This window comes from Sceloporus undulatus, chromosome 5 (genome assembly GCF_019175285.1).
Source record: "Sceloporus undulatus isolate JIND9_A2432 ecotype Alabama chromosome 5, SceUnd_v1.1, whole genome shotgun sequence".
NCBI classification, from domain to species: Eukaryota; Metazoa; Chordata; class Lepidosauria; order Squamata; family Phrynosomatidae; genus Sceloporus; species Sceloporus undulatus.
The window spans coordinates 148,802,242-148,814,745 of NC_056526.1; the positions used below are offsets into that span (position 1 = coordinate 148,802,242).

General features: G+C 39.8%; 1 protein-coding gene across 1 annotated transcript in view; it reads left to right on the plus strand.

Annotated features, from left to right (window-relative positions):
- Positions 1-12,504, plus strand: part of FREM3 (FRAS1 related extracellular matrix 3) — a 98,380-nt gene that overhangs the window by 47,600 nt on the left and 38,276 nt on the right. The window contains exon 6 of the mRNA XM_042469683.1: positions 8,745-8,996. Coding sequence (XP_042325617.1) covers positions 8,745-8,996 — 252 coding nt within the window. The remainder of the gene's footprint in view (positions 1-8,744; positions 8,997-12,504) is intronic.

The following is a 12,504-nucleotide window of genomic DNA, read 5'->3' on the forward strand; positions in this document are numbered from 1 at the left end:
TGAAAAGGCATGTATAAGAATACACCAGCAACTTCATATTTGTCTTTGACTTGGAAAGCACAGTTGACATTGTGTAACTCTGAGTATGTTGGATGAAAGAGAGCAAATGAAGTATGTCATTCCTGTTTGAACAGATCGGTGTGTGGGTCTAGAATCTTCCAAAGTGTGTTCATGAGCTTCACCATTTGCTTTTCCTGTAATCTATGATGACTCTGTTCATAGGAAGCCAAAGGCAAACCCCTTTTGAACAATTTTTGCCAAAAAAGTCCTGTTTTGCACAACAACAATGATGGATCTGTAAGTATGAATTACAGCTGAAAAAAGAGCAAATGATTAAATTCTGCTTAGATATTGTAGATATTATGCTTCCATCATTGTTGTTACATGCCATCACGTTGACTACAACTTATGACCCCAACTTTTGTACAGTTTTCTAGGCAAGATATATTCAGAGAAGGTTTGCCATTGCCTCCTAGGCTGAGAGAGTGTGATTTGCCTGAGGGAGGGATGTAGGTCTTGGTTAATTTTCTTTTCAAAGGAGCAATGAGTATAATTATAGCAGTTTTTTTCTGTTGCTAGGCCAAGGTTACCCATTGTGTTTCCATGGCTGTATAGTGACTGAACAATTGAAAAATCCTACTCCAACAATCAGTCTACATCACATGCAGTATATATAAGTCAATACAGGTAGTTTAAGAGTGACTTTTACCATCGTTCTAGCTCAAGACTGGGAACCATAAAAAAGAAATTGATTATTTTGAGTCTTCTTTTTTAAGTGTTAAGCAGTGCAGTATATTTACTTAGATGCAGAACACAGGAAATTCTGCAGCAATCCTAAGTAAGGTCAGACATATTGACTAAGCAGTAAGTAGAACTTAGAAACATTACAGTTTTGGACTGTGTCTCCCAGAATCCCCAATCAGGCTTGTCCTCTGAGACTTATGATTTTTTTTTAAAGTGCAACATTTCCAACTTCTGGCAGTAAGTCCTATTTCCTTCCAAGTAGATAGACTTTTTAATATACTGTTGGTATCTTTGGTTTATAGCCACTTTAATCTAAATTTTGTTTTAATTAAAAAATAAAACCCACTGCTTCAAATAAATTCCTTTCTTTGCACGTTTCCCCTTCTAGAGATAACAGTTCTTCTTTACATTCCTGACATTACTTGTCCAACCTTTTTATGCTCCCTAAATACAAGATGAAACTTTCACCTCTACATCATATTTTGGAATTGGGTGTTTGACAAGGGGATTTTTAAAAGTGTGTTTTTCAACAAACTTTATGGGGAGTTCTTTTTTTAAAAGATAAGGACTAATGGCTAGATAAAGATTTGCTTGTGGCTAGGCTCTGTCATGAGGAGCCAACTGAAGCAAAAGAGAGAAAAAAAAACAAATATAACATCTTCAGTTGTAGCTCAGAGCAAAACAAAAGATTTATTCTTTATTATACCATAAAATTGTATTATACCTGTGATAAAGCAGGTGGTGGCTTGAATTTTTAGTTTCCTACACTGTCAATATAAGAAGCCTTTGATTTGAATCCAGAGATACATGTAACACAATGGCACTTTAATTTCCTTTTGTACCAAACAGCTCTCTTGGCATCCCATTGGAAACGACTTCCAAAATTTGAGACAACATAGATTTCCAAACATTATAGACATGTGCTATTTTTTTTTAAAGAAAAGAACATTTTCTAGCATGCAGAGAGAGGGAAAGAGGGAGGGAGGGAGAACGCTGTATTTCATTAATCAGGCTTTGATCCTATTGAAATTAGTGGGTCTTAAGTCAGAATGAATCATGACTAATTTTGTTTGGATCAAACTATTCTGTCTGTCTTCTTTCCCGCTTTCTCGTTATCTCTCTGTCAGATAGCCAAGGTTTTATATAGAATGAGTGTTTTAGTGTGTTGGGATTTGTGTTATGATTTTTAATATTTTGCTATATATTGCATATCTCATTGTAAGCCAGGGTTTAAGCTGGTGCCCTCCAAATGTTTGGATTATAATTGTCATCATTCTCAAGTAGCAGTTAGCCTGGAGAAGAGAAGGTTAAAAAGTGATATGAAAGCCCTATTTAAATATTTGAAGGGGTGTCATACTGAGGATGGAGCAAGTTTGTTTTCTGCTGCTCCAGAGAATAGGACCCAGAACAATGGATGCAAACTGCAGGAAAAGAGATTCCACCTGAACATTAGGAGGAACTTCCTGACAGTAAGAGCTGTTTGACAGTGGAACACATTCCAAAGATTGCTACACCAGGGCCAATTTGCAATAATTGACATAGTGAACAGAAAAAAGAACAATTGCACTATAGAGCTCAATGTTTTCTTATAGTCACACTCGCAAGCAAAAACGTAAGTCAAAACCCCTAGAATCGCGCTACTGATTTCCACACATATCTGCACTTGATTCGCTGTTACATTGTAATTGATTATTGTGCGCATGCACTGTTTCCATTTTAAATTTCCCAAGCTGCTTCCTGCAGTCCTTTAAATTTCAAATAGCGCTGCCTGCTGCCTGCAGCTGCTTCTAAATGGAAAGGTTCCTTGGCCAGTGCTGTCAGAAGCCCTTTAACTGTTAAATAGACCTGGCAATTGTCCACAGCCTTTTCTAAAGAGAAAGATCCCCGGTTAATGCTGCCCTTTCAAAATGCAAAGATTGTTTCCCCAGTACTGCGAATGAAGCATGATTGCCTTTCACACCCTGGCAATCGTGCTTCAATCACGGTATTGACAAGACTGTTCATGGGATGTTCCGTGAATAGTTTGTTCCTGTTTAATTGCTGATTCTTCCCAGGAGAAGTCCTGATTTTGCATGACATCATCTGGAAAACTGAGATGCAATCACACAATTTTTCTGAGATTTTGTGTTTTTCTTCCCCCTTTCCTCCCCATCAGAGAGTGGTGGAGTCTCCTTCTTTCGAGTTTTTTAAGCAAAGGCTGCATGGCCATCCGTTGGGATGCTTTGATTTTATATTCCTTATACCAGGTGTTGGACTGGATGGCCCTTAAGGTCTCTTCCAACATTTTGATTCTATGATTCAGTTCTTAAAAGTCAGAGTACTATTATCATAAGGTAGGGATAGATAAACTTCAGACTTCAGTTTTGTTCTCATGGTCTTAAATCCCCCAGACACTGATGTTCCCCCTCCCCCTTCCATCTCTTTTGGCCAAAAATGTGGCTGATTTGCAAGTCTTAGAAGGCTGCAGAACCATAAATATGCATTTTATGTAGGTTGCAAGAGTCATGTCCCAGCTCTGTTTAATACTTGCAAAAACACCCTGAACAGAAAAAGATAAGGAAAATAGAAAAATGGGAATAAACTTCATTCAGAACCCCTTCTATAAGTATGTTCTGATAACGACACAGATACTGAAAACAAATTTGAAAAATATCAACCTCAGTTGATGGCACAAAAATCAGATACTGTATTATTTTTTTACAACACAGCATACACTTTATGGAGTTGAAAAAATTATGTCCAGTTAAACATAACTTAGCAAGAAGGCAAGCTTCAAGTATATGTAGAGGGTGACTTGAGTGTAAATTTGTAAGAAAGTTCAAAGCAAGGGCCTCACTACAAGCGTCCAGGCCACATTGGGTTACACGTCGGGGTAGAGGTGAATACCCAGTAGGACAGTTGATCCTGTCTGTCCCAAGAATCCCCTGGCCACCCTCCTCTGCCAATCATAGTGGCTCTGCTGTCCATTAGTTGTGGCTTCTGCTGAGGATAGGGGTGTTGCTACCACTCAGCAGCTCCTTCTGGATCGGGCAGAGCTGCTGCAACAATGCCAGTGTCCAAGTTGGCTCTTATCTGAGAGATTTTATTGGTGAAATGATTGTTTAATGCATCACAGAAGGCTATGGTAGATTCTAGTAATGGGTTCTGGGTGGCAGGCGTTAGACCCCTTCCCGCCCTGAACAGCTCAGGATGTGACCTCGCAGACACAATGCGTGCAGAGGGCATAAAATTCTTCGCTGTGCGTATTGCCACTCCATAGGAATCAAGGACATTCGCATGGTGTGTCTTCTCAGATAAAAGTCAAGTTTTTCGCAAGTGGTGCTCTAGTCATTGTCCAGCCTGCTTCATTATTCTACAATCTTCTGTATACTAAGGTTTTTGGTTTGAAGTGGGTTGGAAAAGATACTTGGGAGTGATTGTGTCTATGGCCTTGGTAAGATCGCAATTCCAGGTATTGACCAAGGTATTGGCAGAATCACAGGCATTCAAGTGACAGTAAGTCTCTCCTGCATCTAGAGCGCTGATACCTCTAAGTTTAAAGATAGTGAAATGTTGGAAAGATTTCCCTGATCTGTCAAGTACATACTTACAAGAGACAAAACGTAATGGGAACAATGATCCAGTATTGTATTAGCACAGTGATCCAAATCTCCTTGGGACAAAAAAAAGTGAGTATGAATACACCCTAAGCCTACACACTGCAGAAATAACTGGGTTTGTCACCACTTTTAACTGCCATGGTTAAATGGTATAGAATTCTGAGAACTTTCATTTGTAGACTCCACTCTGGTGCCACAACAAACTACAGTTCCCAGAATTCCACAGCCTTGAGCCATGGCCATTAAAATGATGTCAAACTGAGTTATTTCTGCAGTGCAGATGCAGCCCAAGTCTCAGCTGTGCCAGGTTTTTCCTTGCAGTTCACAAGCTACTTTTCTTTTTGCAGTACTTTTTTAAAATGCTTTTTGCTTAGTTGCTGCCTGCTGGTAGCTTGGCTGTCACAGTCAAAAAACTCTCAGTACTTGACAGGATTTTTTTTTTTTTTTGAAAGTCATGAATTCAAAGGTCATATGTTCTTTAATCAGTGAGTTATTACAGATCCTTAATACTGTGTGTTCCTCCCCCACTCCACCTTTTGTTGTGTACTGGGGCACAGAAAATCTTCAAGAGTAGCTTGGGATTTTGCCTTCATGTAAGCTGTCAACCCTTTTTGGTTTTAACAAAACTAAACAGTTTACTCCTACTTGTATACATAGTGATCCTGTTACAGCTGTGCTCTCAATTGTTAAAGAAAATGAGTTAAATACTCAGAGTCCCTCTATTGGCTGCACACATCCATACTCCCTCCTCATTTGAGACAAAAGTGTGATGGTATTGTCCTTTGGTTTTTGTTCATTTGTTTTGTTCTGTCACTGCATTGTGATGACAATACACCATAGACACTGCAGAGTTTATAAGGTGGAATAGCAACCCATGTCTCTAGATTTCAAACTACAGAGGTATATTTGCATGTATTAGAAATATGTTAATGTGCTCTTTCAAACCTTAGCAATTTATCTTGAACTTTTCCACTGCTGTGAAATATCTTTTCTTCTTTGCAGAAGATTTATTCAAAACAGCTATAACTTGCCATTTGTACATTTATACATTAAAAGTTACTAACATGCTTTTATAAAGTTAAATTTAAAAGCATGCTACAAAAAATAACTATAAAACAGAAACTGTGATAAGAGGATAGCAAAGTGATAATCTAATAAGGTTCTCATCAGTTACCATTTACTTGGAAGCAAGTCCGTTCAAATTACCATAACTGATTTCTGAGTAGACATGCAGAGATTTGCATTGCATAAATATCCATGAAGCTAATCCTGTTTTGATTTGGCACCTAAAGAGAACTAGGACTAGGCAGGGGCAGCAGTGTCAGTGGAAAGAGGAAGAAAGCAAATAGTAGGGAGCCCTAATGTCACAGTGGTTAAATGCCAGTACTGCAGCCACAAGGTATGAGTTCAGTCACAGGCAGGACTCCAAAGTCCACTCAGCCTTCCATCCTTTTGTAGGTCGGTAAAATGAGTACCCAGCTTGTTGGGGGCACATTGGCTTACATATTGTAAAATACTTAGGGAGTGCTAGTTCACTGATAAGTGATATAGAAATGTGCTTGCTGTTGCTATTGCTGTCCACTGAAATCCACAAGAGAAACAAAAGCCTGCAGTTTTATTAGCTGAATGAAGAGCACTACAGATCAACCCTTTTTGCTCTGGATCTGGGTCGCAGCAACCTCATGTCGTGGCCCCAGTCTGGCCTTCCGAAGGCATCATAGCTGTGGCACCGCAGCTATATTGCGCCCCTTCGGCACTGCAACATCTGGATGCAGCACTGGAGGCATACCTAGGGCTGCCATATCCCGCCTGGGGACGGGACTTTCCTGGTTTGCGGCGGGTCCGCACGGTTTGGCCCTGCCCCAGGATTCCCCCCCAGCGAGGCCCTGGGGGCGGCTCCGCAATCACGGAGTCGTGCAAGGCCTCGCCGGGGCCTGGGAGACGTCGAGGCCTTGGCGGCGGCTCCGCAATTACAGAGTCGTGCAGGGCCTCGCCAGGGCCAGGCAGACACTCCCTCCCAGGCCCCGGCGAGGCCTTGGCGGCAGCTCCGCAATCACAGAGTCATGCAAGGCCTCACCGGGGCCTGGGAGGAGGAGGAGGCTGCTTGCCACCGCGGCAATGGCTGCGATGACGGGCGGCCCCCGCGCCCCTTCCCGGCCTGAGAGGAGGCCAAGGCTTCCTCCCAAGCCGGGAAGGAGGACAAGGTTTGTAAATGTAGGATGGCCAGGAAATGTTTTTTTAAAAAAGGTCCTACATTTTTAAACCTTGTCCTACATTTTTCCCGGTTTGGAGGTCCTCTGGGATGGCAACCCTAGGCATACCATGATGCCGCACGCTGTCTGGAGCAGCATGTGGCAACAGGCGCCCTGGGAGGGGGGCGAAGTCGGGTGTGTGTCATCAGGATGCTGCGCCCTGACTCTGTCCCCAGACTGGCCTTTCAGGCCGGTCTGTAAAGGCCCTGAAAAGATCATTCTTTTATCATCTTGAGACATGTTTCCTGTTTATCTTGTGGATTCCATGTCATTCATTCATTCATTCATAGTTTTAATTTGAATTTCCTTAAAAGTATAGACCAAAACCCAAAGCAGATTCACTGGCCCACTAATATGGAAGCCACTGGTACTAAGCAGATATTTGTGTAAAATGTGTACTATAAATGTCCGCCGCATCCACAGAAATAACCCTGTGCCAGATCAGCTACCTAAACTTAGCCTCAGTAAATGATGCCAAAGATTAACCAAACTGGCAGGTTAAGCATTCCATATTTAGATCTTGCACAGATACTTGTAAGTAAAACTTAATTATGGATGTGCCTAAACACACTTGAAACATGATTTTAAAGTTAAATATTGAAATATGCTAAAGTAATCTGGAAGGAATTTTTTACTGTTTTTAAATTCAGTTTCACTTGTTTTAGAAATGGCCTATTATAATCTTTTATTATTCTGGAGAGGAGAAATAGCCATATTTCTCATTCTTTTCAAGTCATGGCAAATACTTTGATTTAAAACTTTAATAATAATTTTTACAATAAATTTCTTTATTTCTGTGATGACCTTTTATTCAACCTAGTATATGTGACTCTTATAAGCGGGAAACTGTGTGTATTTAAATGTATATGTATATGACTTTAATGACTTTTGCACCTTCATTGGAATCCACTGTAGTTTTTCCTATGAGAAAGAGTATTTTGAACACTAATAAATCTCTTAGCAAGGTAGCAGCAATTTCAGTGAAACCTATTTATTTACTACTATGCCTATTAATCTTAAAATCCCTTAGGATAACAGCAAGCAGTGACATGAAGATAATTCATCCTGTAAAATTTATGAGCCTTTTGTGCAATCCAACAATAGATCTTGTTGAGCGATTGGTTTTGCTATCCTTTGCTACACTGCCAGATTTTTGTGTGGGGAAGACATTAATGTACTATTCAGTGGAGGTATCTTATAGTAGAGTATGCATTTGGTGTGCAGTTCGACTGCTTTCTTGGTTACAATTTTTCTTCATGGGATTGATCCCATTTGGGAATAGATAGGTTGGGAGAACTGACAAAACTACCTCTAAGTATTCCTTGCCTAAGAAAATCCTCTGAAATCATCGGGGTTGCCATAACTTGATAGGGGAACACACACACACACACACACACACACACACACACACATATTCCCTCATACCTGTATGATACTCAGTGTTCAAGTTTGCATAGGGAAAAAAATGTGTTTCATCTGATGAACATTTGGAAACAAACAAATAAAAAAAGACATGGCGAAAAGAGGTCTTCTGTTTAACTGCTCTCATGGTTAATCCTGTGTAACAACCAGGTACCTACATGTCTAAACTGTATTTATTTCTGTATGTAGTTGCTTACTGGTTCAATGAAAGTGAACCACAGAGAGGTCTTCAATGACAAATAATTCCACAGTCTGAAACCCACATGCTTTCTCTACAGGTCAACCAACCCTCAACCATATTTTATCTACACCTAGCAAAGTAGCTTACTTGGCAGCTTGCTATGTATAACAATGGGAAACTGATGCATTAGTCGAGATGATTTTGTGATTCAGATCAATTGCAAAGAGTGTTGTCATATTCATGTTTTGCTCATAGACTGCTCATATACATCAGGTTGCTAACTGTGGGAACAGAATGATGGCCTAGATAGGCCTTGGTCTGATCCAATATGGCTCTTCCTATGTTCTTATAGAGTAGACCTGGAGAGAGTTGAGAAATAGAGTAGTTCAGAAGTTGGGTTCTATACGTATAATTGGTTTTTCTGCAGAAAATAATGGATATATGAGGGGAAGGGAAAGGCTTTTAAAAATCATATGCTATTAGACTTCAAGGTTACCTCTAACTGAGTTCTAATGCTTCTCGTTTATTCTTTCTCTCTTCTTTTAGGATCTGCCACTGGCACAATTCCTTCCACTGTCTTGTCTTACTCTGACTATATTTCTCGTCCAGAAGATCACACAAGCCTCCTTCGCTTTGATAAGGATGAGACAGAGAAGAACTGCCGTGTCATCATTATTGATGATTCACTTTATGAGGAAGATGAAACTTTCAATGTTACATTAAGTATGCCAATGGGTGGGCAAATTGGAACAGAATTCCCCACCACCAAAGTAATCATTTTAGCTGACACAGATGATGGTGAGTAAAAAAAAAAAAACTATGAGAGGTTTGCTTCTTCAGAATTTATAGTACAGTGCACCCACATCATATGTGGGCACCTTTTATGTGGCTTTCAACTTACACGGAAAGCCCTGCACCAATTCCTGTATTTGGGTGACTGCTTCTGTAAACAAAAAATCTTTTTGTTATAAAATCTTTGCCAGAATTGTTTCCTATGTTTCTACTTAGAAAAAAACAACAGGTTGGATCCAGACTAATGGCAACATTGACAGTTGGTTGCTCATGCTTGCGCCACACAATGAGACCTTTCCTTCCTTCCCTCACTCCCTCTCTGTCCTTTTGTGCCCACTAAATCTGTCTTGGAACATTAACCAAATTTCAGGCCAGGTTGTAGGTCATGGAGAAGGGAAGGAAGATTCCAACGGTGTCCACTGAATTGGCTGATCGACACCATTGACTTTTATCAAACATGAATGGTAAGAACTTGCTGAAATTGATGTGAAAAGTTGATTTTGATGTAAGTCCCATAGAGTTCAGTAGTAACAGTGCAACAGACTTGTGGTATAATCCGCTATATGTATAGTCAGATTTCAGTCTCAGATGAGTGTTTGAAAGATTTCAGCATGAGTGAGAACAAAGTATCTTAATACATGGTTAGGATTTGTTAATTTTTTTATTGTAATTTTCCAATTCTAACCACTTATGTTTAAAAGAAAACCCCCTTGACATCTCTATGACTATCTTCAAAGCAACTGAGTTGGAACCCAGGTTGGAAGAAACTATTTCTCTTTGTAGAAAAAAAAATATTTTATACAACAAAACATTCCAGGATGGAAAAGTTATGCACCAATTATTTCTAATAGTAAATATTTTTGGATGGCTTTCTCTGTACATAAATCAAAATGTACTAGTTGGTCTTAAATGACAATGTTAATTTAAAGCTTTGGTCAAGACCATGATACATAATTTCCCCAAATACATGGATTCAAGACTGAGAACTAATAGAAAGAAAGATTAAAAAAAATTAGAGGAGGGTAGAGAATGGCTGAGTGGATTCCCCAAAGCCTGGATTTAATCAAGTCATTATGGCCTCTTAACTAAACAAAAGTTGTCTAAAGTCCATTATACTTTTCACTTACAAGACATCCCTGCTCCTTTATCCTGTTTTGCTAACAGGAAAGGAGAATAAAGAGAGAATTAAGCCATTGTGAAAAAGAAGAGAGTTATTTTCTTTCCCTGATCTTAAAGACCAGAGTTTGCTTGACTTGCTGAAAAAGTGCATTTGGCAGCAATGGATGAAGCAGCTTCCCATGCTGTGTACTTGTCTCAAAACTAATGGCATTAATGGGCACAATAACCAATGTTCCGCAGTGTGTCTCTTATCTCAACTTGATTTGGCGTCAGGGTAGTCTGCCCGTCTGACTTTTTAGCAGATTACTGTCTTGTCTTACATTTCATTTACACACTGTCTTAAGCAGGAGAGTGGTTCAGCTGACCAGTTGCTGGGTTTTACTGTTAGCTACAGTATGGTTAAAAACAAACACCACACATAAAAATATCACACTGTGCTTGAAAGAGTTTATGAGCATGTTCTAAAGCTCCTGTGTTCTCAAGTAACGGTTTTGTTTAGGACATTACTGGGAGTGGAATCTTCTGAATGCAAGCAATTGCAGGAGATTCCACTAAAAGGAAATAGAATATCTCCCTTCAATTTTTATTTTTATTTTTGGAAATATTTTTGTAATATTTTAAAATACTTTTATTCAAAAGTTTTAAATGAGAAAATAAATCTTCAAGGTTAGTTTAGGGCTTGAGACTGACTCGATGCGTGAAAAACTTTTAGAATGGGAAGTAACCATTTTAACACCAGTGGCAAAATGATGTTCAAGCTACTGTGGTAAAGAAAGCTTGCTTATCTATTTATTTGATTTATATCCTGATTTTCTCCAGAATGGGACTCAAAGCTTCTCCAGAACTAATTTGTGCCATCAAATTCAGTCTATGCTATGCTAAGCTACATTGTTTATGTTTCATTGAATAAAGAAGAGAAAAGTAGAATATGCTTTTTAAAACTGCTGGGAGAACCTATTGCAGTGTGTAAGAGTGTGTGCTTGTGTGTGGTGAGAGGGGGAGAGACAAACACAGACAGAGAGTCAAGCACAATTGGACATAAAAAGGGACACAGTGGGGCAGTCAGCACTTTACAAATTAGGTTGAGACACAGAACACCTTTAACTCTTGACTCATTGAAATGTATCAGACATTTCAGGCCTCACCTGGAATATTGTGTCCAGTTCTGGGCACCTCAATTCATGAAGGATGTTGAGAAGCTGGAACGTGTCCAGAGGAGGACAACTAAAATGGTGAAAGATCTGGAAGCCATGACCAATGAGGAATTACTTAGGGAGCTGGGAATATTTAGCCCGATGAAAAGAAGGTTAAAAGAGGGCATGATAGTTATGTTTAAATATTTGAAGGGATGTCATATCAAAGAGGGAAGGGGTTTGCTTTCCATGGCTCCAGAGTCAAACTACTGTACAGGAAAAGAGATTCCACCTAAATCTCAGGAGGAACTTCCTGATGGCCAGAGCTGTTCGACACTGGAACTTGCTGCCTTTGAGTGTGGTAGAGTCTCCATCTTAGGAGGTTTTTAAGCAGAGGCTGGATGGCCATCTGTTGGAGGTACTGTATTGTTGTTCCAGCATAGCAGCAGTTTGACCCGATGGCCTGTGTGATCTCTTCTAACTTCTAACACAATTTCTACTTATGATTCTGTGATTCTGTTATTTTTAACACATGATTTTTACCACAATCCAGTAAGCTGGACACCAAATGATGTGCTGGAACATGTGCCCTTGGATGTATTGGAAGCCATTTCCTAGATGTTATTATTTCTTCTGTGTTGTTTCTTGGGGTCTTAAAAGACCCTTGTCATCTTTCCAACTTGGGGAAGGAAGAAGAAAAGTCCTGGAAGACTTGTTGCCATTGTAAGGTGGCCCTGTTCCAGTTACTGTTGACTGCATGGTTAAAGCATTGCAGTGCGGTCCATTGGTGAAACAGAATACTGTGAGCACTATGGATAAAAAGTTATTATTATGCAGAAGTAACCATGGATGTCCAGCATTCACTGACTGATAGTAAGCTACCTCTATTAATTTGCAACAACCTTTATTTATATGAGATTTTTTTTTTAATTGCTTGGATCCAAGATCTGCTTTCCACTGGCTGAAAAAATCACTCATGACATCTGAATTTCTGGGATCCCAACTAGCTTTACATGCAGCTCAGCCTCTTCAAATTCTATGATTCTATGGGTCCGAACAGACAAGCCAAAATAAAGCTGCTTCGGATCACTTTGAAGGTATGCTGTTTAAATGGCATATGCATCTTAAGAGGTCAGAAGCTGCGTCTTAGGACTGAAGTGTGGCATTGGCGTGGCTTCCGGCCTCTTAGGATGCATTAATAGTTTAAACAGCGTACCTCCAAAGTGACCCAAAGCAGCTTTATTTTGGCCTGTCTGTTCGGG